Source organism: Formica exsecta, unplaced genomic scaffold, assembly GCF_003651465.1.
Source record: "Formica exsecta isolate Colony F162 unplaced genomic scaffold, ASM365146v1 scaffold60, whole genome shotgun sequence".
Classification (NCBI taxonomy): Eukaryota; Metazoa; Arthropoda; class Insecta; order Hymenoptera; family Formicidae; genus Formica; species Formica exsecta.
Genome location: NW_021853281.1, coordinates 1,111,620 through 1,137,251, shown reverse-complemented (window position 1 = coordinate 1,137,251; position 25,632 = coordinate 1,111,620). Strand labels below are relative to the sequence as shown.

General features: G+C 34.7%; 2 protein-coding genes across 8 annotated transcripts; one reads left to right on the top strand and one right to left on the bottom strand.

Moving 5' to 3' along the window:
- Positions 1–70: 70 nt before the first annotated feature.
- On the bottom strand, positions 71–7,218 carry LOC115242511 (zinc finger MYM-type protein 3). Of its 3 annotated transcripts, none has more exons than XM_029818876.1 (12): positions 6,832–7,218; positions 4,098–6,364; positions 3,657–4,010; positions 2,751–3,580; positions 2,401–2,624; positions 2,001–2,236; positions 1,738–1,924; positions 1,471–1,596; positions 1,251–1,372; positions 998–1,145; positions 818–917; positions 71–714 (listed from the first exon to the last, which is right to left on the bottom strand). In XM_029818876.1, the coding sequence occupies exons 2-12, from the start codon at positions 6,330–6,332 to the stop codon at positions 540–542; spliced, it is 4,737 nt and encodes a 1,578-aa protein (XP_029674736.1). In that variant the 5' UTR covers positions 6,333–6,364; positions 6,832–7,218; the 3' UTR covers positions 71–539. The 3 variants fall into 3 exon arrangements, with proteins under 3 accessions (XP_029674736.1, XP_029674737.1, XP_029674738.1); XM_029818877.1 differs by having other exon boundaries at positions 818–914; XM_029818878.1 differs by having other exon boundaries at positions 2,401–2,576.
- Positions 7,219–7,858: 640 nt separating this feature from the next.
- Positions 7,859–20,699, top strand: LOC115242515 (probable E3 ubiquitin-protein ligase makorin-1). 5 transcript variants are annotated; one of them, XM_029818886.1, is made up of 7 exons: positions 7,859–8,185; positions 8,942–9,214; positions 9,407–9,737; positions 10,283–10,605; positions 10,685–10,844; positions 18,986–19,131; positions 20,531–20,653. In XM_029818886.1, the coding sequence occupies exons 2-7, from the start codon at positions 9,087–9,089 to the stop codon at positions 20,625–20,627; spliced, it is 1,185 nt and encodes a 394-aa protein (XP_029674746.1). In that variant the 5' UTR covers positions 7,859–8,185; positions 8,942–9,086; the 3' UTR covers positions 20,628–20,653. The 5 variants fall into 5 exon arrangements, with proteins under 5 accessions (XP_029674746.1, XP_029674744.1, XP_029674743.1 ...); XM_029818884.1 differs by lacking the exon at positions 7,859–8,185 and adding an exon at positions 8,194–8,743; XM_029818883.1 differs by lacking the exon at positions 7,859–8,185 and adding an exon at positions 8,195–8,635.
- Positions 20,700–25,632: the final 4,933 nt, after the last annotated feature.

Here is a 25,632-nt window from a genome sequence, read left to right as displayed (position 1 = left end):
ATATAAATTAATTAATTATATATATATATATCTATGGTATTAACATATTTGTAACTTTAGATACTTCTTGTGGCCAATAAACTTTTTTATTGGGAAGTGAAAAATATACAATAGTAACTGGAAAATTCGTTTAATTCTACATTTCTGTATCGCATCATTTTTGTTCTATTTTTATAATCATTTTTTCACCATGTTTTTTTAACACTTTGAACGGTCTTATTTATTGATCCATGTGCTTGTGTTTTAGTGGACAAAGTCAGACATCTCATCATATACGAGTGTAGTTTTTCAAGAAAATCTGTTATTGAAAACCAAGCACATACGAATCTTAATTCTAGGTAATCTTTCTGTTAAGTTGTATACTAGCCCTTCGAGAGATTATCTTTATGGCTAAACAAGCAATACAGTGTAAAAACATTTTAGACCCCAGAATTAAGCTCGAACTATCAAAGTGTGGCAGTCAAAGTGTTAAAATAGTTAATTGTATTTCTTGTTTTTTAAAATCACTGTTTAACAATACAAGAGATCAATATATGAAATTAACTTGTTAGTAAAGCTACATTAATTTCTTTAACCATTTTAATACGATATAACATTTTGATGAGGTGTTCCTTTGCAAGGGGCGATGTCGAATACCATACTGGACTATCTGGTACGCAACTGCGTTCTGGCAATAGGTAGAAGACATCATTTCGTGTCTTAACGCTTTCAGGGCTAAAATATTTCGAGTGCAAAATATGTGAAATATATCATTAAAATCAATGTAATAAATTAAGTTTAACATTTTACTTTGTTTACTCATTATATCCAAACGTACCATTTCGACAAATAAAATTCATATAGTTTAACAGGACATCTCAATGGATTTTCTTCATTTTCCTGTTGTTCATATACTTTCTTTTTTCTTGAATTAGCTTCTTTAAGGAAGTTATAGTAAATAAATTAACATATCACTATATCGATAGGAAATTTGTACAAAGCTATAATTAAAACTAACCAAGAGCTGATTGCGGTGGGTAAAATCTAAGAAGGACATTCCTTGAATTAGGGACTTTCCCTGCCATTGCTGTAGGTTGAGCGGCTGGGTTACGTTTCCAATGTTTCATAATATGAGAAAAAGAAAGCTGCATATGTTCTTCCACTGTCTGAAAAAGATATTCCAGAATTTGAAGAGAATATTTATTAGTATTGTAACAAAATATTGTGACAATTAGTTATATAATCATTATTGTCCATCTTATTAAACTCACCACAAGATTAAAATGTTTTGTGTTGAAAAACATAAGGGTGCTTAATAAAACATGTGGAGAATGGGCGCCCAATTGCTTGCATTCCCATAAATGCTCTTCCTCCACTCTAGTCACTATATATTCTATAAAATGAAGGCAACATAGCATTTGTAAAGACAAAATGGTGAAATTGATAAAAAAGAGAAATTTATAATTGCGACGAATAATAAGGCATACTCACGTGCTTCGTTGTATAATGCGGAAAACTTCTTTGCTATTTCGTTCAGACAGTCTGTAAATTTCTCGTAATATGAGTCTGTGAATATATTATCAATCCTGTTATTTTCAAACAGGTACTGCTGTATTCCTAAAATAAGTTCATGAAAAAAATGTTTGAGACACTAAAACAAGAGCTTACAAAAGAAATATCTGATACAATTTACATCAATATTAAAACTCTTACAATAATAAAGTAAAAATATATTATAAAGCAGAGAAATTTTCTTACCCAGGCAAAGATAATATATTGTATCAGGAGCATATTCTGCACCGTTTGGTTTTCTTACTTCCTTCACAAAAAGGCATAAAGAATAATTTAATTCATCCGCGGTAAGTTGTAAAAGATCTGTCTTGAACAACTTTATTTTCCTCATTGGCGTAATTTGTTTTTCTAATTCGGCATTCTTTCCAATTACCTATGGTTTAAAAATTATCCATATCATACATATAGTGCTTCATGTCCCCTAAATTACATAAACGAAAATTACAAACCCATTGTCTCCATGCATTTACACCAAATGTATATTTTAATGCCATATTTGCGTCAGGTTTTTCCATTGGTTCCATAATACGCGGCTGCGGAGGTGGTTGTGGTTCCGGTGGTGGCATTAACGGCATGTCATTTGTACCAGAGACGCGTCTCATTCGTTTGGTCGGTGTTGATCGTGGTTTATATGGCATCACACGTTTCCTTCCTCTAGAGGCGGCCATCAATCGTTCCGATTGCACTACATAAAGATATTTTATTAGAAATAATTCTATATTTTATTTTTCATATGGTTTATCTCCAAGGAAACTGATCATGCTGATCATTTCTACAGTTGATAGTAATAACTAACAATAAACACAGTTATTAATATTATATATATTGTCTGAATGATATACTGCATACCGTCGTTGTCTATAGTGGTCTCCGGTTGCGGTGGTGCTTGCGTAGCTGTAATCGTGTTCGGCGTCAAGGCAGCTTCCAGATCGACTGCCGGCTCGTCTAATTCTCCTGTTGCCATTTTTAACGCCATTTGCAACATGTCATCCCCAAACGCGTTATTGGAATCAACCGCTTCCGGACTGAAACCATCACTATGTAAATTGTCTTGACCAGCTGTGTCATCTTCCCTAAACAAAAATATGTGCTTTTGGTGTATGAGATAAACAGAATATAATGATATATATAGTGCACAATTTATTTGTCGCGAATACTTTTGGATTTAAATCTACATAAATACCTCTTCTTCTTCTTACCTATCGTCCACCGAATCCGAATCGCTGTCGTTAGTCTTCTTTTCAGTAGCTACCATCTCTGCCATCATAAGGAGTTCTGCTTCATACGGGTCGGCCGGTATCTTTTCTTGTATTTTTTTAATATCTTTCATAATTCCCTTAGCGCTGTTTCTCGTAGTAGGTATGAATAAGGGAACGGGAATGGGCAGTGGAAAAGGTATTGGAACTGGAAAGGGCATACTGTACATGTGCATCGGATACGGAACGTAAATTGGTACTGGTATCGGTACGACCACTTGTTGAACTTTCTCTTTCGTCTGCGTCCACTTTGTGCAAGGGTGAGGACGCACGGAAACGCCTTTCGTGTGCACTAAAGGCTTGCACTGAGTCGTCTTGTTCTGAATCTTCACTGGACTAAGTGGCCTAGTGATAACTTGCTGCTTGTAGACGATTTGCGTCGATTGATTCGGTATCGCGTTCGTAGGCATAACCATGTTATTTTGTTGCGAGTTCGGGCTCGCTTGTCCGTTTCCTATCGCGGCTAAGCTGGTTACTGAGGAAATGACCGGCATAGTCTTTTTACTTTGTATGTCATTAGATTTTTGAACGGTCTGACTTGCGCTTTTTTGTGATAAAGTGGTCCTTTTGGGTACTCCCGTAGGTACGGGATCATCGCTCGACGGTATAGTTATGGGGGATTTAGTGTACTGCGCTTGAAAATTCATGACACAATTATACGAACAAAAGTTACGTATTGTGGCATCTGACATTGTGAGATGATAATGTGCTAAAGAATACTCCTTACAAAAATCACAGTTTATTCGTTTCGCAGATACTGCATTGATGGAAACCTGCGAAAAAAGATGAGAAAATTTTATATTTTACATATTGTTATATATTATATTGTACATAACAAACACAACATACTTGATATAGTGTCAAACAATTTAAGCTGCACATCATTAGAGTCTGTCCTGTTTTCAGTTCTTTTTTAATCATATCAAAGTTATATTTCTTTACTTTGCACCAATTACATGGAACTATCTTCCTATTTGTTATAATAAATATATTTAAGCATGTTTTATTACAAAATGTATGGGGCTCATTATCATAAAATACAATGAAATGTTGCTTATTTGGTAATTCGAAAAATTTCCTGCAGGTAGAGCATTGCTCAGGTTTGACTTGTTTCACAAATTTAAAAGCTGCAAAACAGGGTTCGCTACATATGGCTACCGGAGTACTATTATATATCTGAACTTCGCAGTGTACAAGTTTCTCCTATAAAAAAGAAATTTCACATTATATTTAAAAATTGTTTATAATACATTTAGAGTATTTGAAAATCTAGAAAACTGTTGTACATACCTCTTGACAAACGCTACATGGCTTTTTTTCTGTAGTTGGAGGTTCCGAAGAATTCAATTTCGAATATTTTTCCATACAATCCTGGGTACAAAAGTCTTTAAATTGTCCTTTCTCCCCAACTGGTGCGAGAAAACCGTCTGTGCTAAAACTTATGTCTTTCTGACAGTAACTACACACTTTCAAACCTTTTTTAAATTCCTCCAAACATGTCGAACAACAAAACTGTCTTACATCACATCCAAATCTCACACAATATTTGCCTAAACTTACAGCTTGAACCGCACCGTTACAATTCTTACAATAACTTCCATATTTCCTTTGGAACTTCCCCAAACATTCCTCGTTACAAAATTCCATGGTTTCCCAAGAAAGATTTCGTTCATCATTCGCTTCTATAATTAGTAAACAAGATGCGCAACGTTTCTCTCGTTTAGAGGTAGCTCCTTGGCTTGGTATGTCTATTGTTTTATTATTGGCTGCTTTAAACAATGCCTTACATGTTTTTGAGCATACATGATAGTTTTCTGTACCAATTTTGACCCGAATTTTACATGCTCTTTCTTCGCCACATTGCTTGCATGTCTCTTTAGTAGTAACCTCTTCCACTTCTGAGCTCTTGGACTCATCGTCAATGTTAATAATGTCTGTTGTTGCAGTTTGTACTTCTACCGTTGGTTCGTTTTGAGTAGTCACTGTACTATCTTCGCTACTATTTTTATTTTCCATAATTGCTGATTGAGGTTCATCCTTGCCTGAAGCATCTTTGTCAAGTTCAGAATTAGGTTTACTACAGTTTTGTGTTGTTTCATCGTCTGTAGCATTCTTTTCAAGCATAGATTCATTTTGCTCATCTATTGCTTTACTTGATTTGTTTGGTATTATTACTTTCATACTATCTGGGATAATACATAGCTCGTCATCCTGTCCTGGTAATACATCAGTTTGTTCCTCATCTGTTTCCATTGGTGTAATTTCTTCGATAGCTTTTTTGGTCTGTTCAACTTGTTTATGAGATGATTTTGTAGATGATGTACTTTCTGCTCCTGTTTCAGATATATTTGTATCTGGGAGATCAGTATCTATTGCTGCACTTTCAAGAGAATCAATAGTAGTTTGTACATTATTTGATTCTTTAGCAATATTGCTCACAGCTTTATTAACATCAACGTCTTTTGGATTGCTTGATGTGCAATCAACATTAAGTTTATCATTATTAGAATCATTGTTTCTAGCATTTACTGCATCCTGTAAATTATCACCTTGCTCATATAAGTTTTTAAAACTAATATCATCCTCTACAAGACTATCAGTTTCCACTGGCTCGATGTTATCAGAAATAAGATTGTCACTGCCAAACGGATCTTCTGCATCTATAGATTGTCCTTCAATTTGCGAATCGTCGTGTTTGTCGTGAGAAAATTGTATAAACTCTGTATTTTCAGGTTCAATGTTCTTCTCGGATAAATCTTTATCAGGATTTTCCAAATTACTATCTGAAGATTCCGATTCCACCTTTTTTGACGGTTCAACATCCTTTTGAGATATTTGTACCTCATCTGCAATAACACTTGATTCATCTGGAATATCACAATCTTCAGGTTTTTCTTTAAACGATGTTTCATTTACACTAGTAAGTTTTGTACAGTCATTTGCTGTATTATCTGATATATTGCATGAATTTTCAAGATTTAATGACTGTTCCGTGTTACATTTTTCTGTCAAATTGAATGTACTTAGTTCTGTTGTTTCCTTGTCTATATTAACAGATACACTTTCTTGACAAGAACTTTCAACTATATTACTTTCTTCAATTGTTACAGTCTCAGCATTCTTATCAAATGATGGCACTTCAACTCCTATGTTATCATCTTTTTCAACAGTTTGTAAATGTATAGCAGAATCATCTGTTTCTATATTTAATGGAGCTGCATCTTTCTCAGAAACTATTACAGCTGCTTCGTCATTTGTTTCACTATGCATCTCTACAACATCTTCATCAGCTATATTTGATGGAGTCGCATATTTTTCAAAAGCTATCGCAGTTACTTCTTTATTTGTTTCACTATGTATTTCTGCAGTATCTTCATCAGATGGTGATTTATCAGATCCTTTATCTTCTTTGGGAACATTCTCAATATTTTTAGTATTATCATTACTTGAGTTGCTTATAGCTTCCGATTGAGATACATCAGTCTTATCTGCAGATATTAAACTGTCTTGGGGATCCATTTTCATTTACATTAGTTTTACGTTTATCCGTTGTGTATCTAGAAATATAATATGATAAACTTTGATATATAATAAAAAATATATATTTTTGTTATTTATTGCATACAAAAGGCATTCCTTCACATTAGTTCACATTTAAGTTTATAATAAAAAATGATAGCTTAATGAGTTACAAAAATCAGATAAATAAATATTAAAAAAAGATATTAAAAAATTACTGAAGAAATTTTAATATAATATTCTATATTAAAGAACGTAAATGTATAACATTAAAATCTCAGCATTCACGATAGATACTTGAATAAAATTTTTTGTCTACGATAAAAATGAATGATAGATTGAGAGAGGGAAGAAAATCCTCAAGCAGCGAAATATTTTGTACGGTGCAAAATGGCGTGTAAAAAAATATTTCGTATATAAGCGAATTATTACATCAACAGCTTGTCATATGCGAATAATATCTAGGTTATGAAAAGATACGCTCGCATCGCCATGTTTTCTCTACCTGTTAATCGGTCGTCGAAACGTCGACTTTAAACATCAATAAGACGAAACGCTGAAAATATGCCATGTATATATGAATCGGATAATATTACATGCATTCGGAAAAAAAACGTATGCTGCTCGCGGAAATAGCGACAAATGCAATGTCGATGACTCGCGCGATTCGTTCGAAACTGAGCGACGCGATTATCGAAGTCCGATGACGCGCGGATGAATGCCGGTTTTCGTTACGCGCGATACTCGTGGTCCTTTCATGGAACGAGAGGAAGTATTATTTATATCAGTATCTGTCAGAGCTGGATTCGTAAACAATTGTAACGCAAATCGTTTTATGCTGATAATAAAAAAAATTTCTGTTTGTAAAAATCATCTATACGTAGCACATGTAAAAAAAGTAATGCGACTTAAAGGTCTGTTCAGATGTATAGTATCGCTTCGAAATATTTAACATTTTATGATAATAATTTTGCATCAACTTTTAATTTTTTGAGAGAAATAAATTTATGTAATGTTAATATGAATCGAGAATTTTCTAGTAATTTCATACAGAATATATAATTAAGTAATAGAACATGGTTGATTTTTTTATATCATATTATCACATACAACATATATATATAGATATAATTTGAAAGAAAAAAAAAATTCGGCACTGTCACGAAAAAGTGTTGCTATTATCTTACAACTCTAATGCTAGTAAAACATTTTTTTTTTTTTCTTATGCTATAATTAGGATGCGTTCAAAAATCCTACCCTAAAGTAGCGTTTAATTGACCAATCAGGACAAAAAGGAGCAAAGATTTTTTTGTCCTGATTCATCAATTCAACGGTACTCTATCCTACGAGTATAATTTTCGAACGCACTTCTTGGATGGATCGTTCGGAGTATGTAATGTATACAACTTCATGACATTTTCGCGACCGCAGAGGCAGAAATCAGTGGATCATTTTTGAGATCAATATCTTTGCAATCTCATCAGACAGCCAATAACGGATGACACCGATGACAGCACTGCCCACGTGACTTTGTCCAGTTTTAGCGTATGGAATGATACGCTCGGCGCATCAACAAACGAAACAACTCCAGTTGAGTTCAATGACCGCGCATGAAATATCAAATATTCGCGTGCAAATCTTTCGTGTGAAGGAAGATAAAGCAATAAATGGAAATCGAAAAAGTATAAGGACATGGAATAGCGAAAAGAACGACTCCGCGATCCAATAGAATCAGACGATAGATACGTCACGATAGAGAAGAGGAGGAAGTAGTGTTCGGCGATAATCGCGACGATTACAAATTCGTACTGGCACGAGACTCGATCGCAAAGTGGTGGCGGTTGGCGGTGACAAGCGGTGTTAGTGTTACACGAACGTAGCGAGTTGGAGAGAGCGAGTAGATAGGAATAAAGCGGAAAGAAGCGCGCGCGCGCGCGCGTCAACTCGTGCTCGTGTATGACATATACATCGCGCATCTCGTCGAGGCACGCGAGGTGCGTTTATTGCGCGGCGCCGATTGGAGCGTGTTCTCTTTATCGCACCAGGGGTGTGTGTTTTTGCAGTGTGCGCGTCGCGTTTTCCGGCTTATCCGTAAAAGTCGTATTCTCGTGATCTCCAAGCCGGAACGACCTCGAAAGCGTGTATCTCTCTCTCTCTCTCTCTCTCTCTCTCTCTCTCTCGCTCTCCCTACGGCGAACGCTCGCACGTCTCATCATCCGAGGAACGACGCGTCGATCATCATTGCGACCGTTACGACGGAGGAGGAGCGAGAAAATGGCCGACAATTGGACGCAGAGTGTTGTTTGCCGGTAAGAAGTTGTCCCAGACGTTACGTGTCAAAAGTTCCGGTAACGAGATTTCACGCGGAAGGCATTAGTTCGTGTATGATCAAGCTTCATGTAGATAGAAATGGAGAGGTTAGCAATAAGCACATTGCGGACTCGTAGCAATGTTCGATGGACGAATACAATAATATAAATATTGACGTTTGGCGAATATATTCATCTATATATCGTTACGAATGTCTTGACGATTTCAAACACGACCGAACATGCTCTCGTCCATAACTTCTTTCCGTATTTTTCATGCGGCAATAATCGCATTCTTCATTTTAGATACTTCAAGAATGGTGCTTGCCGTGAGGGGAACAACTGTCGGTATCGGCATGTACAAGCGAGTAGAAACGATGCAAATATCAATGAGACAGTGACAACTAATAATCCTGGCTATATTGTCACTTGTCGCTTCTTCAAACAGGGCATGTGTAAATTTGGTAATCAATGCCGTTTTCGACATAGTTCAGGTACTGCGGATAGCGATGTTATGCAAACTAACGCGATAGAAAATTCAGCCTTGGGTCAACATACAGCAAATTCTTCGAAAAATAAGTAAGTTTAAATACAGCATTGTGTATATATATGTATTATGATGCATTAATTTGTAATAGCGCTTGTAATAATTATATATATAATAGATTTGTTTGTGTTTGATATATAAATATAGTAATATATACTTTTAATTACGATATGTTTTTTTCATTCAACTATATTGTATTTATGATATCTGCTTATTTGTTATAGAAAATCTGATAAACGTACTGCTGAAGATTGGGTAAAAGCACCCGAGTTTGTACCTACAGCTGTGTCTCCAGTTGCTGGATCATCTTCTACAGATGGAACGTCTGCTTCAGGAATATCTACAAGTATATCAAAGCCAGTCTCGTATGCTCAAGCTGTTAATCCATCTGGTCAAGCCTCAAACCTCTCTTTAGAACCTTTGTGTCCATATGCAGAAGCAACTGGAATCTGTAGAAATATAAATTGCACATATCTTCATGGTGACATTTGCGAATTATGCAGCCGTGCGGTCCTTCACCCACACAATGAAGAATTGAGGAAGAAACATACAAATGTAAGCCCTATTTGTTACATTGTATATTAAATTTGCCTAAATATATTTAAATTGTTATACATTGCTAAGCTAGGAAGTGGAGATTAGGGACAAATTAAATGGTTAGTAAATTTCTATCTTTGTTTCGAGTCTGTAATAATATTCCTTAATGAAATTGAGATATATAAAATATGATCCATAATAATTATAAAATAATTTTGAATGTGATATTTATATATATATTATATAATTATATTATATATATATATATATATATACACAATATATTATTTATATATATCATAATATTTATTAAATGATTTTCTTATTTCTATTTCCCAATTCTATTTACAAAAATAAAGGAGTTGCTTTTCTGTTTTGCCAACAGCGATATTTGTTCCTTATAAAGTGCTTCAATAAATTTTAACAAAAAAGATTTTATTGCTATCCTTAATAGTTTTTAAGAAAATAATTTATAATACTTTATATGGATTACTTTATATATATTGGATATTTCGTGAATTCCAAAGAGAAATTATAATTGATGTTTTGATATTGACATATAGGCATGTGTGAAACAGCACGAAGCAGATATGGAATTATCTTTTGCCATCCAACGTAGCAAAGAGAAGTCCTGTGGTGTTTGTTTCGAAACAATAATGGAGAAATCGTCGCGAGAACAGAGGTTCGGTATATTGCCGAATTGCAATCACTGCTTCTGTCTAACTTGCATCAGAAAGTGGCGTCAAGCTAAACAGTTCGACAATAAAATCATAAGGGCATGCCCGGAATGTCGTATTCCCTCGGATTTTGTTTGCCCTAGTATGTATTGGGTGGACACGAAAGAAGAAAAGGAAAAGTTAATAACAGATTATAAAGGCGCTTTGAGGTAAAGAATGATCACAATTATAATCTGCCTCTATCTCAGCTATCTGTGTTCTCTAACATTTCGATTTTTTTTCTTATAGTACCAAAGACTGCAAGTACTTCAACAAGGGTCGTGGCAAGTGTCCGTTTGGTAATAAATGTTTCTATCTTCATGCACTTCCCGATGGGACTAAGAAAGATGTGGGGCCACCGGTTCGACAGAGGCGCAATACTGCCGACACCGATATCGACATCTTGCACGTAAGTGTGGCTATCTTATTGTTTGCAAAAGTATATTTATTTTGATTGTGTCGCATTTATAAACGCCGACAAACGCGTTTTTCATGTTGTAAAATGTCGTGGGAGCAAACGATATAATATTCTCTCTGAATCAAATGGTCGAGCTACATCCACTTTATATTACATTCTGGTATGAGTAGAATGTGACAATACGGCTTTGCACTATTTACAGCAACTGATCTTATGGGATTTCCTCGATGAAAGGGACGATCGTTGGATGTATCTCGATTTAGAAGATATCCCTTTCTTCTCAGATTCCGACGATTCCGATTGGTCCGATTATGAGCTGTCGTTCGATTAGACAAGTAAAACTATTCGATCGACGCGAAACTGCCTTGATATCGCTGTTATCATTGCTACTCTGTTGCTACATCGGTACCCACTTCCTTTACCATTTACGCGCGGCTTTAGCAACTAAGAAAATTATTAGATAATTAGCAAATAATTTGAATGAATATATAATTCGAAGACGTTCTAGCGCTATGTAGAAAAAAAAAGAAAAAAAAGAAAAAATGTGCGCACTTTCCTAAGATGATAATTTATATATAAGGAATGTATAGTCGCGATGTTTCAATAGTTGAAATATTTCTTCTATTTTATTTATTAGATAATATCTAGAAATTGTATTCCTATGTAAATCAAAAATGATGGTAATAGTTATTAAAATTTATCAAAATCTAATCGTCTACTTGCTATAATAAAAAAATAAATAATAATTTTAATAAAATAAATTAATTAATAGTTTAATAACTATTACCTCCTTTAATTGTTTTATGTAGAAATCATCTTTTCTAGAAATTATCTGTGAAAGAAATATCTCGATTATTCTAATGACGATTTTGCACTTGTCTATAGACAATTATGAGATCAACAATCTCGCGGTAAATAGTCGAATATAAAAAAAAATTAAATGAAAGGGTATTAACATGGATACTAGTGAAGATTTCACTGGATATTCACTTTGAAATCATCTTCTTTGTGTGTCTTGACCAATGCTCTACTAACTGATGATTATTCTAGCAACTATTATTAATTCAGTGGTCCAAATTTCATCAATGAATAGTCTATATATCGGTATTTTTCCGATGTCCTACTTCTCGTAGAGTAATATTGTTGGTTTCTTTTTCTATACTTGCGCGCGCGAGCGCACGCGATACTAATTATTATTATTAAAATGTTCCATAATGCATGATCTGGAACACATTAAATGCACATTGAATCAAATCATAGCATAAGTGAGTCAATAAATAACCGGAATTTTAGTGATTGTGCTCTAATCGAATGTCCTCATATAAGATTGCCTGCTTTTGTTTAGTAAGATATATGGTCAGAAGTATATGGTCAGGTGTATCTCAAAATAATTGAAAAGTAGTTTAATTCTAGTTTTTTTTTTCGATTAAGGCTTCTCTTCAGTTAATGCAAGTTAGATTAGATTAGATTTACTCTGTTGTAATTTCAATAAACATTCGTCATTTATAATAATATGTACTTAATCAACATGTAAAAATTTCTGGAAACATGCTAACACTGGATTTAAACAATACTTTGAGAAATGCAAATTACTGTATTTGATTTTACTGGATTTTATTTGAATTTATAACATATATATCCATATATAGGGCATGGTTCTTGTGATTGCAATATAACCTCGCGTTTAAGATAAAGGATCAATTCTGTCGTATCCATAGATATAATTCTGGTATGATCGATGGTATCAACCAAATGTGCATTACATTCTATAATAATAAACTTTTTTCATAAGCACAACTGTTACGAAGTAATATTGCAGTTACAGAACATTCTATTTAATTATTACTTGTGGAAAGCTCACAGCACTACTACTATTCGCAAGTAAAATAAGAAAACTGGACAATGATATATTACTTGTGTGTGATCAGTGTGCATTGTTAGTTCAATTTATCAATAGTTCATATCGAAGGTACGATCTACAAAGAGTCGTCCTACCTCTTGCTATGGCTCCGCGAATCTTTAATACATTTCTTTAAATTATTACAATTGTAGCGTTATACTCGTGAATAATAGATTCCTCTGAGAGCAAGTGTGTAAAGTGAATGTGATACACGTGTAAGAGTAATATGCGAGCGCATCAATATATGATATTTGTGTGGGTGTGTGCGAATGGAAGTAAGTACGAATATAAAAATATTTGCGAGAAAGAGACGGGCTATCGTTAGCATATATGGAATAAATAACAAATGTAATAAAGAGATCGCTTTTCGTGGAGTACGCATTTGTAGATTCAAGATTTAAGGAGACAATTAGGGAAATACGCACGACGGAGTTGGACCCACGACATAGTTGGACCCACGACATAGAGCCATGCTGGGAGAGAATATCATCGTTTTTACATTTTATCAATTTACTAATAATAGCAAAACATGCTTCGACAGCCGTTTTTTCAATATAGAACCGTGATAATTGCGCTTTGAAGGGCATAGATCTCTCTTGTGTGAAACGGCTAAAATTCAAAATGGTATATGTACGAAGAAAAAATACACACAAAATACGATATTCACGTTTTTAACATTGAATATATTTTCTGGGATATTATTTTATAATTTTGTATGATCTATCGGCATACGTTTATGATAAATAATATCGTGTTGTTCTAAACAGTTCCTTCTCGCACTTACAGCTCGATTCATATATTACCCTAAGGAAAAGTGACCAGTTTTTACAGCAGAGAGCCAGTACTGCCTTTCAAAAGCTATGTGATTATAGAGTAATATATATCGTTCATCATATAAAAGTCAGTTTCTTAATTCGCCTCAATAACGCGTTTTATCGGATCGAATTTTCGCTATGCTGAATATCGTTTACATTTCCCATAGAATTTCTATGCTGTTAATTTTATCGATAATTGTTAGTGAAACGCTTATATTGTTATCGGTAATGTTTATATAGAGCTTTCTATGATATACGCTGTGCGTTTCGAGCGACTATTTTTGGAGCTACTTTCTTCAAACAATCATCAACACTCCCCGATGTGAAGAAAATAAAAATATATAATCGCTTTGAGCGACTTTAGATTGTGATAGATAGTGGAATTTATATCATTAAGTTGAATCCTTGGCTTACTGGGATGATTTGAATCTGATTTTATGAATGAATGGAAAATTCACGATGGAAATTTATTTATCATCGGTATGTTCAGTATGATTACGCATTGTAGGCAGAAAGTTAAATTGACTGCGTTGATCGTTGCACGAATTTACTGTCGTCACTGCCATTCTTTTCTATCTCAAAGTAAGCGTATTACCATTTATTGCATTGTCATGTTCTAAATGCGTGCAACGCGGAAGGAGATATGTAAAATTAGGAGTTGATGTTTATAAACTCATTCAACGGAATTCAATGCGGTTTACTTTAACTTTGGCGATACGTTTTTGGAGTTAACTTTGGAATTACTCTCCCTCTTTCTCTCTCTCGCATACATAGTATATAACAAATTCAAAGTCAATATTCTACGTGATTTTTGTTGTAATAACTCGAAGAATATAAAGAAGATCGAATTATTGTTTCATCTGGATTATTGACGAGATAGTTAGTGGAATGGTAAAATGATATTCTTAATATTTCAATCTCATTCTCAGGATGGTTTTGTTAAGCTAGTTTAGAAATCGTACAATTTATAAAACAACCGCGTGCGTCATATATTTCTGCGTACAGAATTCAATTGCCAAAATTCTCCCGCAAAAGTATGCATTAATGTCAATTAATCATACTAAATGTACCTGCATTGAATAATGTATTGCGTACTGATGAATATTATTTTTTCCCTCCAACAAACTGAATAAGCTTCATAGATTGCGATGTTATTCATCATTTATATAAATGAGAGATTGTGAATATCTTGAATAATCCTTTCTCTTTCTTTTTTTTAGTTTGTATAGCGTGTATGATTTTCTTTAGAATAATATTGTACCGAGTATATCATTTTATTTTTATTTTATTTTCAATATTATATATATATATATTTATTTTTATTATGTATGTTAAACGAATGTTTTGTCGTGTGTTGAAAATGCTCGAAGAGTTTTTGCGAAATAGTAAAAAAAATTGTGTAACATATAAGTTTTAGAATGGATAATTCTTGTTGATAATTTCTCCAAAATTTCTGTACGTAATTAATTATTATATTTTTGTAATTTATCATGTCGCAAATCTGCTTACATTACAATAAAGGCTCCGTAAAACGGATCGATATTGAAACGAAAATCTTATTTGCTAAGTAAAGCTCTACCATAAAAAAAGTAAAATCGATACGGGAAATATATTTTTGTGTTACAGCTTGTCTCTTATGTCTTTAATATATTATAAATGCTTTTTAATAGCAATAAATATACGTAGATTAAGAAAACTGTATTTTCACTATATGAAGCACAAATTGCGAACAAATGTATTTGCATTATCTATTATTTATCCTTTTTATAAAAAAAAAAAAAATAATTGCAAATTGATTATATCAACAAGAAATAGCACAAGCTTTCTTTTTTTTCTTTTTTTTTTAAATTTTTCTCATTTTGTATTTTTCTCGATAAATAGAATTGTGTGAAACTGTGTCGTGTATCGCGTTTGCTTTTGCATTGTATCGCAGGCAAAATATACTTACAGTCCGAATGTGTTTAGTAATTTTTTAATAATATCTAATTGAAAGATACACACATCCGTAGAAACTTCTTTCGAGATGTTTAGCATAACACAAGCTATTCGATTAAGAATAAAGTATACGATTGCGATTAATATCGTTGCGCTTTTAAAACGCGCGACAAAGATCTAGCGGATCGTAAATGACAAATGTGTCATTGATAAAATACGCTTGCTCGTGATAGATATAAAAGTAATTGTTTCTTTACCGCGGGAGTGTTACAAGTTTGGGGAAGAAAAAAATACATTCTTATATAATGAGGTGTTAATTGAGTAATTTACACATATTGTGTTGCAATAGAAGATTTTCAGCGCGTTTTTTGTGTGTATTGGGAAGTACATGAAAAGCATGTTATTGATAAAAATATTCAAGAAACACTTCGTTGTGCGGCTTATTTGATATTTAAATCGCTGATTTAACGTTTAAACTCCCCCTTTCTCTTATCGAGGGTCCACCGTCAGTTTCGTGTGTCCCTTTACTTCTAACGAAATAGGATTATTATTATTAATAATAAAAAGTCTATATAACATTGTTAGAGAAATTATATAGTATAATCCGTTTATTTCACATGTAAATTGGATCGATCTCTGATGTGTTTTCCGATACTTATTTCACTATAACTCAAATCATCCAACTGTCAACAACTATAACGTTGTTATATCGTCGTTGTATAATTGATGAGCTTCTCTGCTGATTAATGTATAAATAAGAGAGAGATAATAGTCATTGCCCCGTTTGTTTTAAACGGTAGAAATAATCAGTAGTCGTCAGTGGATTGTATATTCATAGATCCTGATGGCAAGGATAAAGCGATCCTATCTTTAATTTTATTTCTTACAATGATATATATTTTTGTTATTGGATATGTAGATTAATAAAATCTCGAATAGTAAGTCTGGAAGAAGATAGGGGTCAGATGTTTTATATCCTTCTTCTATTGTCCTTTTAATTCCTCAGCTATTGTGGCGTATCAACCATTATATATGCCTTTATTTTTTACATTTATTCAACTCTATACGATTATGGTGATTCTAATAAAATTTTTTAAATTTCTTATAAGTAATCAAGGATTTATATTAGAATTGCTTGGTTCTATCTAACAAATAATGAGAATCGCGATTATTCTATAATACCGACGAAATATACGAGCTCTTACATTTTTATCATGTTATTAAAAAAATCTTATATTATCATAAAGATGCTGCGTTTCCGCTTTATCGCATTTCATCAATGTGATTATTAGCGATTAGAGATTTTTATCTTATTGACAAGTATAAACCTTGGAACATTTAGTTGTAAAATATGATCACAGGTGGCGACTGTGGTATTATTTCATACATTCGCGCTTTATTTATTTCTCAGATCATTTATATCAAAACGACAGTGCTTGCAAGCGTTATAGATTAATTCGGTATTGATCCAACAGAATTGCATTTTTATGAGAATGCGAAAATTTTATGTCCACCGGTGATTGAAATTTCAGGATCGTATATTCGAAGGTGTGCAGGGGAAAAAATAGATATTTATGTATTAAAAAATTTAGACGTCACGCTGCGAAATAATATCAACAAAATATTTTTTTTCAAATATAAATAAAGTATTATGTTTATATATATATATATATATATGTACATGCAAAATAGAACGATGAAAATAACACACCACACGTAAAGCTGATACGACAAACATGGGAAAGAGATTTTCCTCGCGAGGCAGTAGAACGAAAAGCTAGAATACGTATCTTCTCTTGTTTGGTATCGGCAATACTTTGAATTATATGTTTTCTATGCTGCACAAACAGTTTTATATAAAGTGTTTAGCGCATAAATATTTTTTATCAAAATCGTGAGTACCACTTGATGAGTAAACATCAAAGCAATAAAATATAGATTCTTTCTGTTTTACTATCATGATTTTAATTAGCCTGAATTAATTAATAACAAATTAAATGCTAACAAATGTTAACTAATTGCAAAATTGTAATGTATAGTTTTATACATACACATGAAGTAACTTTTCAAAGCTATTTTTATCATTTCAAAATCCTCATTTTAATCGAATGTACACAAGATACACGACCGGATTTTCAATATATGGCCCATTCACTGTCTTTGCATCTTTAAAAGCTTTATCCAAGCTTACTCCTAGATGATCATTTATGTTGCATTACACATATAAATACATACATAAATATATTTTGAATGCACACACAAGGTAAATTAGAAATATCTGCCTGTATTGTTTGAATATTTTTACTAAAAGGATATCGAGAAAATTTTTCAAAGCTTCTCGGTGAGATATGTTTGAATCAAATATTCTATAATAAATTAGAAATAAATTAGAAACATTATTTCTTTTCGCGTTTTGAATCGAAAATTGGAGCAAAACTGGAGGAAGAGTCGCGATTGACGGGGACAACACGGGCGAGATAACGAGTTGCATTTTTGCGGGACACCTGGAATCGGATTTGTCCAATTGGCGGAAGCGGAATTTCGTGGTACGGTGAGGTACAGGAACGATGTTTACGTCGCCCGATTGTGCGAGACAGCGCGACTTTGTCGTGTCGGGGGTACGGGCTTGGTCAAGCTTTCGCGGATTCGCGACGGTTAACTAGAACAGGAAGTTAATCCCGTACGACGAGCACGGCGAATTAGCATATAAATTCGTCGAAATATACATATAGTCCAACGCGATATACGCGGCTATCGCGGGATCGCTTTGAGTCGCAAGAACACACGTGTCTCCTCTTTGCTGTTTTGATTCATTGTCTCCTCTTTGTGTCTCGGTGATTGTACGAATATGTTTGGACGAAGCATCAACGATATTTATTACATATTTCTGCAAAGTATCTCTCTGTCTGATCTCTCTAATTATCGCCGCGGCCGCAAATATTTTATATTCGAATTGCACGCCATTGTATGCGTATATAATCAGGAAATGTGATTATAACTCGCAATGCTCATAAAATAAAATATTGTCAATTGCGTTTACTCGACAAGAGAATATGTTTGTACGAAAAGCCCCGCAGATTAGCTCGCAATAAAATTCTGTTTCGAGATATTGTCAAATTATTGTTGATTAATGTTTCGTTTTATATATCTTTTTAGAGATTTTACGGGATTTCGATTAAATTTGAAACAAATGCAATAAAAAATATTATCATTGCAGTTACCGTACAATATTGCACAATTAAATTGCGACTGATCCAAATCGTTTAAATTACTGAAATGTAATGTATTTATTTTAATCTACTGAAATCTATACGGTAGACGGTAGAATTGAACCAATTCAAAATCGAATGTACAGCTCGAATTTTATTGTTGCACTTATCTGTGTTATTGTTCGCCATATACACGCGCACAAATTTGATAAAAAGCTATTTTTACGTATTAAAATCACTCGTCTCAATTTAGCGTTCGAAATGTCGTTGCAGCGCGTGTTACGGCTCTTGATGTTCTGGACGATGGTTGTCCTGGAGTTCTTGCGGTACGCGTGGATTCGCACGACCGGATTATTTATCTACGGTTCCCAAGAGCGACGTGCGACGACAACGGTCGACGAACCTAATTACGAGCGAAGGTAGGTTCGCGGGTTAGACTACAAGTCTAATTAAATGGTCGCCCGTGTGTGTTTACGCTACTTTCAGAAACCATGGACGGCAGTGAAAAAAAAATCGCGCGACATGCACCGACATTACGGAAGGTGTTTGCTCGGATTCGCGCTCATACGGAATGCGTTTCGAGGTATAAGCTGGTAGCTTAAAGCGCGGTAAAATGTGCGGTGGTTAAATTTCCCGTGAAAACGGGTTGTCACGGGAGTAACGAACGTAAGGGGAGAGGCTGCACTGTCCTTGTACCATTTCGAATCTCGTTGCGTCTTGCGCGCGTACGCGTGTTAGAGAATTACAGTATGATCAGTCTCTTAAAAGTAAATATATAATAAACTAACTTCCGACTATGCGTAAAATTATACTTAACACGTGCTGCATTTTTGTTATCGAAATTAACATTTTTTCGTCTCGCGTAGAGTTTCTTTCCATCCACGAGACTTTAATCCCTCGGATGAAATCGGTTTGGATTAATTCGAATTTAATTTGGGTAAATTATATGTATTTAATTCAAGATCGTTTAAAATATTTAAGAGCACGGAATGTTTATTTTTTTACTCTCGTAGAAAAGCGAGCTCGAATTTCTGTAAAAATGCGGGAAGTAAATTCGGACAGTAGTGGGTTAATGGGAAAAATCTCAGACTCCGGATGTAAAGAAAACCGGGATGGAGGAGGGACAGGGGATTAGGTCGAATAAAGCCAAGTAGAGAGAAGAGAAAGAGAGAAGGGAAAGAGAAAAGGAAAACAGCAGGCGGGGAATATAAAATCGGTTTCTCTGTCGAGTCTATCCAGGATTTCTAAATTGCCTCTGTTTGTTTCGCAAGCAAAGAAGCGCTGCCGTGCATCAAAATGGTCGATTGGCACGCCGATCGCCAATGTCTAATATATCGAGGAATCCTCTCTCGGGTTGATCGTGACCCATCGACCGATGTTGATTCACTGCGTTTTCGAGCTGAAAGCTCTCAGCCGATCGACGGGAAAGATGAAAAAAAAAAAAAAGGAGAAGGATAAAGGATATTAGCGATAAAGAGTCGAAATAGCACGACCGGATTGTACTGACGAACGTTATTCCGCTCGTCTGCGAGAGATCTGGGTGTCAGATAAATTATATATTTTCCTCTAATATACTCTTTAAAACCACTATGATTATATAATAATAACATTTGATAAATAATATTTTTTATCAGTTTATGTTACAGAATGTAGCAATATACGAGAAATATACGATAATTGTTGAAACCTTTTTAGTATATTTTAATCGAGATATATGTTTTTAATACGGCCAGCTGTATTTTTTTTTTTTGTTATCGAAAATGTTATAGATTGTCGTATTACACATGTGATTATAATCGGTCATATTTTTCTCTGTAGTTTCAGATTGCTGTCAATGGCACATACATTGCGTAATAGGCAACGCGCACGTTTAAATGTCAATTCGCGCCACTTTCACGACATTGCATCATTGTAAAGTTGCCGCCGACACTAGGCGCGTTTTTCAATTATAAAAAAAAAAACTTTCCTTTGTGCTATCGTGAACAATGACGAATCTCGGGAATATCGAGAAGAAATGACGTGCGATCGTATATATATGTTGATATGGTCGCATAATGTATTGCACGAGTGTCGCAACATATATGAACGGTAATATTGTAACGTAAATATTTGCAATGACATATGAATCGTAATCGAACGGAAATGCGACAATCGCCATTACGCGTCGCGAACAGTTAGCGTTTAAACGTATCGAAAATCGCTTCGTATATATATTTATAATTTTACCGGTGAAAAGTGATTTGCGGCTAAAAGCGAACGTCGCGCGGGAGGATCGATTGCGATACCGTACGCCGGATTATCGTAAGCTACACGCATACTTTTATAACGTTTGTAACAATATTTTGGAAAAAAATCTCCGTCGCGAACGATGCGATGCAGAATGCAGTCGAAGCTGCCTATTTTTCATCACATCGCGCGCTAGTATCAGGTAAATAAATTATAATAGATATATTGTTTCGATCACATATATTGTCTCAAGAACGAATTTTGAATAATAAATTGCGAATTTGAAATTGGATGCGCATCAAGCGCGTTCTTCCTCAATTTTCTACATCACTTTTCAATATCAACTCGATATAGGAAATTGAATGAGGGCGCACTTAGCGTGCATCGGTGCGCGCTAACAATAAGTGCATCCAACCGAAATTCGCTAAAAGATTTTCGTGTGAAGATGGCAAGGCGTATACATGGATCGCAATCGAACGATACTTCACGCGATAGCCGCCATTTTGCGCCGCGAGTCGTTAGCGTCGAGACGTAGTGAAATCGCTCCGCGTATTTCTCGTGATTTTACCAGCGAAGAGTGACTTGCGGCTGAAAGCGAATGTCACAGGGGGATCGATTGCGATACCGTACGCCGGATTATCGTAAGCTACTCCAATATTTTTATCGTTTTTAACAATAATTTGAAAATCTCTGAAACACGATACGATGCAGAATACAGTCAGTGCTGTCCATTCCGCATTACATCGCGTGGCAATATAAGTGATAAATTATAATAAATATATTGTTTCGATCATGCGTCTCGCATAAAAGCGAATTCGTGAATGCGCATTAAGGGTGCGTCTTTTCTCAATTTTTTTCATCGCAAGCGCGCTTTTTTTCCAATTTTCGATACCAACCGCGAATACGCAAAAACTAAGAAAGAGCGCGCCAAGTGCATCCAACCGAATCCCCCGAAAGATTTCCGAATGAAGATGGCAGGGCGTCATACGTCACACATAGATCGCGATCGAACGATACTTCACGCGATAGCCGCCATTTCGCGTCGCGAGTCGTTAGCGTCGAGACGTAGTGAAATCGCTCCGCGTATTTCTCGTGATTTTACCAGCGAAGAGTGACTTGCGGCTGAAAGCGAATGTCACAGGGGGATCGATTGCGATACCATACGCCGGATTATCGTAAGCTACTCCAATATTTTTATCGTTTTCAACATGTATTTTGAAATTTCTGTGAAACACGATGCGATGCAGAATACAGTCAGTGCTGTCCATTCCGCATTACATCGCGTAACATTATAAATGGTAAATTATAATAAATATATTGTTTCGATCATGCGTTTCCCATAAAAGCGAATTCGTGATTGGATGCGCATCAAGGGCGCGTCTCTTCTCAATTGCCTCATCGCGAACGCATCTTTTTTCAATTTTCAATACCAACCGCGAATACGGAAAACTAAGAGAGAGCGCGCCAAGTGCATCCAACCGAATCCCCCGAGAGGTTTCCGAATGAAGATGGCAGGGCTTCATACGTCACACATAGATCGCGATCGAACGAAACTTCACGCTATAATCGCCATTTCACGCCGCGAGTTGTCAGGGTCGAGACGTATCGTGTTTATCGACTCCTCTCCGTGTATTTTTAATAAGTTCACCGGTAAATAGTGACTTGTGTGGCGAATGTCGGCAGGATCGTTTGCGATATCGCGTACGTTCGATTACCGTAAGTGACCGTAGATTTTTAATTTTGTAACACAAAGTCTTTGTGAAAATTTCCGTCGAAAACGATACAGAGAACAATCCAGACTGCGACATCTATTTCGTGTCGTATTAAGGTAAAGATGTATTAAAGAGAGCGACTCGTTGCATGTATATCGCAATCTAACGATATTTCACGCGACAGTCGCTGTTTTTCGATCGTGAATCGCGTGTGTGAAGACGAATTTTGCTGTGAGCGTATAACAGCGCGTTTCCGTATTATTATAATTAATCGCGTGTACTTAATATTTGATAAAAATGTTCTCTGTAGATGATTCGCCGCAGTTTTCACTTACGAAAAATGATCCGCGGCTGAAAACGATTTTCAAGATACTGCAATATTAAAGTTAGCTCATTTAATAATCTCTTGACAATAATTTTTAGTATTGTTATCAAAAAAATGTTTGTAGTCAGTATTCTTTTTTTTGTTTATCATATTTATAAGTGCAAAAATAATCTAACTTACATAAATAACGGGAAAAAGAACTTAATAACTAATAATTAATGTAAAATACTTTTATAACTGCGACACGAAAGAATTTCTTTTTTTTTGAATTTGCAAAGTAGAACAAAGAAAATAGAAAAATGTACCGTAATATTCTCAATAACAATATTTATAAAATAGATATATATATATATTCCCTTTGAGCGATTTGCACGATATTACGAATCCTGTCCTGATTGTTTTCGTATAAAAAGAAGAAGATATAAATTAACAGAGTGAAAAGTTTTGACCGTTATTCATTTCAAGTTTTACTTGTCTTTACGATAAACCCCTTAATGCGTAGGCTTATGTACACAATGTTTAATATCAAAGATCAATATAACGCTTATTATATATTAATAGTTACCTGGTGTGTTTGAATCCATGGTTTTCCAGCTTCTCCTTGTAGAATGATAATGATAATGGATGAAGGAAATTTGATATCGCGAATAGGCATGCAATAGTATAAGATTATAAGTATCGAGACGTAAAGAATTTTCGACGTGTAAAATGATACCCGTCATATTTAGCTGCGCATTTTCGATGTCGATAATACACTGAGAAAAAAAAAGTTGTTAATTTGACTACACGCGTTCAACTGATTACTATTTCTTTAATTGAAATATTTAAATATTTCAATTAAATACGACATATTAAATCTAACATAACGTATTTGATTTAAATACTTAAATATTCCAATTAAAAAAATAATAATCAGTTAAACACATTTAGTTAACTTTTTTTCTCAATGTATTTAACGTGATTTTTTCGAATTGTGTCGATTCGTATCATTGAGATGGAAAGGCACTTTACTATCGCGCACCGTGCTTTGCAATTAGTTGCGTATCTTTCCTTCCCGTACGCACAATAATACGCGTCGTGCTTTATTGCATGTTTTCGGTCGAGTGAGAGCTTACGGTGCCTACTGTTGCCCCTTCCCTCTCCTCCCCTCCCCAAGCCGGCCGCCGGCTGCCGGCAGGTACGTAGTACGTCTATCATAATAAACAAGCCGAAGGTCGCGCCGACGTATCTGCGTACAATGTCGAGCACGATTTTCATTTTGTAATGCGAAACGGAATGAACGAATCTCGATCCTGCGTCGAACATTACAATGATCGCAGTAACGTATTAATTAGTATACGCGATCGTAATTAACTATGTTTCTCTCGTAAGTTGTATTGCGTAACCGAGTATCGCCATGCGTGCTACGTCGAAATTTCCTTCGTTCATCTCACATTATTCGCTTTGCGTGTAATGAATCGTACGATTGACGGGTCACATCACGTGTTAATTAAGGTTCTGCAGCCGACGAATATGCACTATATCGAATCCGAACGAATATGTATCGATGAATATGTATCGCGAGCGAAGTTATTGAAAATTGGCAGGATCAAATATTCGTGATTGTTAAAAATCGAAGATAAAATCGAGAGTGTCGCAAATCGGGACTGTTAAAAGTTACGAATGTCGGTAATGCCGTAAATCGAGAAATTCAAGTGTCCGAAAGTATCAATAAAATCGAGAGTGTCGCGAATCGGGAAATTCAAGTATCCGAAAGTATTAAAAATCGGGAGTGCCGCAAAATCGGGAGTGTGGAATATTCAGGAGTACTGAAAATCAAATTTGTCGCAAATCGGGAGTGTGATTGTAATTAATCATTTCGCGCGCGAGATCGTAGTTAATCATTTCGGTCGATATGTAAATATTCGAGTGTCTTCGAAGCTATCCTCAACTGGATATCAATTTGGATGCAGAGCTGGCGAGGATGAGCAACGAACATCGGCTGGTGAGCAAACTTTTTTGATTAAACTTTATGTTTGTTTTTAATAAATGTTAAAATTATTTATTTTTTTATTGGTATATTGATTTTTTATTGGTTTATTTTTTTAATAGATATTTGTATGCAATATGAACGCGATTCTAAAAACCAATTTCTTGATTTCCGAAAACAAATTATTAATTTATAAATTATTAACTAGAATATAAATTATTACGCTATAGCTTTTTTACGCGTTATTCATGTTTATTCATATGGCTGCGAATTTCTGTACACTTTGCATTCTTTGCATAAATTTGGACATTATTATATTTGCATTTTTTATTAATGCGTATGGCTGATGCGTTCTGACAGATGCTTCGTCGTTCTAATTGGAGTTGCATTCATTAAACAATAAATTAATTTTCTAGCTCTCTTTCGAGGAAGTATCCGTGTTACATTTTTCATAAAATCGAGTACAAAGATATCTTTTCTATGAAACTTATGTAGTTACAATTGACAATTAGAAATGGGTTTCTAATCTAACTGTCGTTTGAGATTATTTTAAACGTGTGCAAAGTGCGTTAAATTGCATCAACTTCCGTTAAATGACTTTGAAATCGTTAATTCAATTGGACGAGAGGTAGCGATATTTATGAAAGCGATCATGGCTCGCTTTTCGGCACGGTAAAAAAAAAATTTC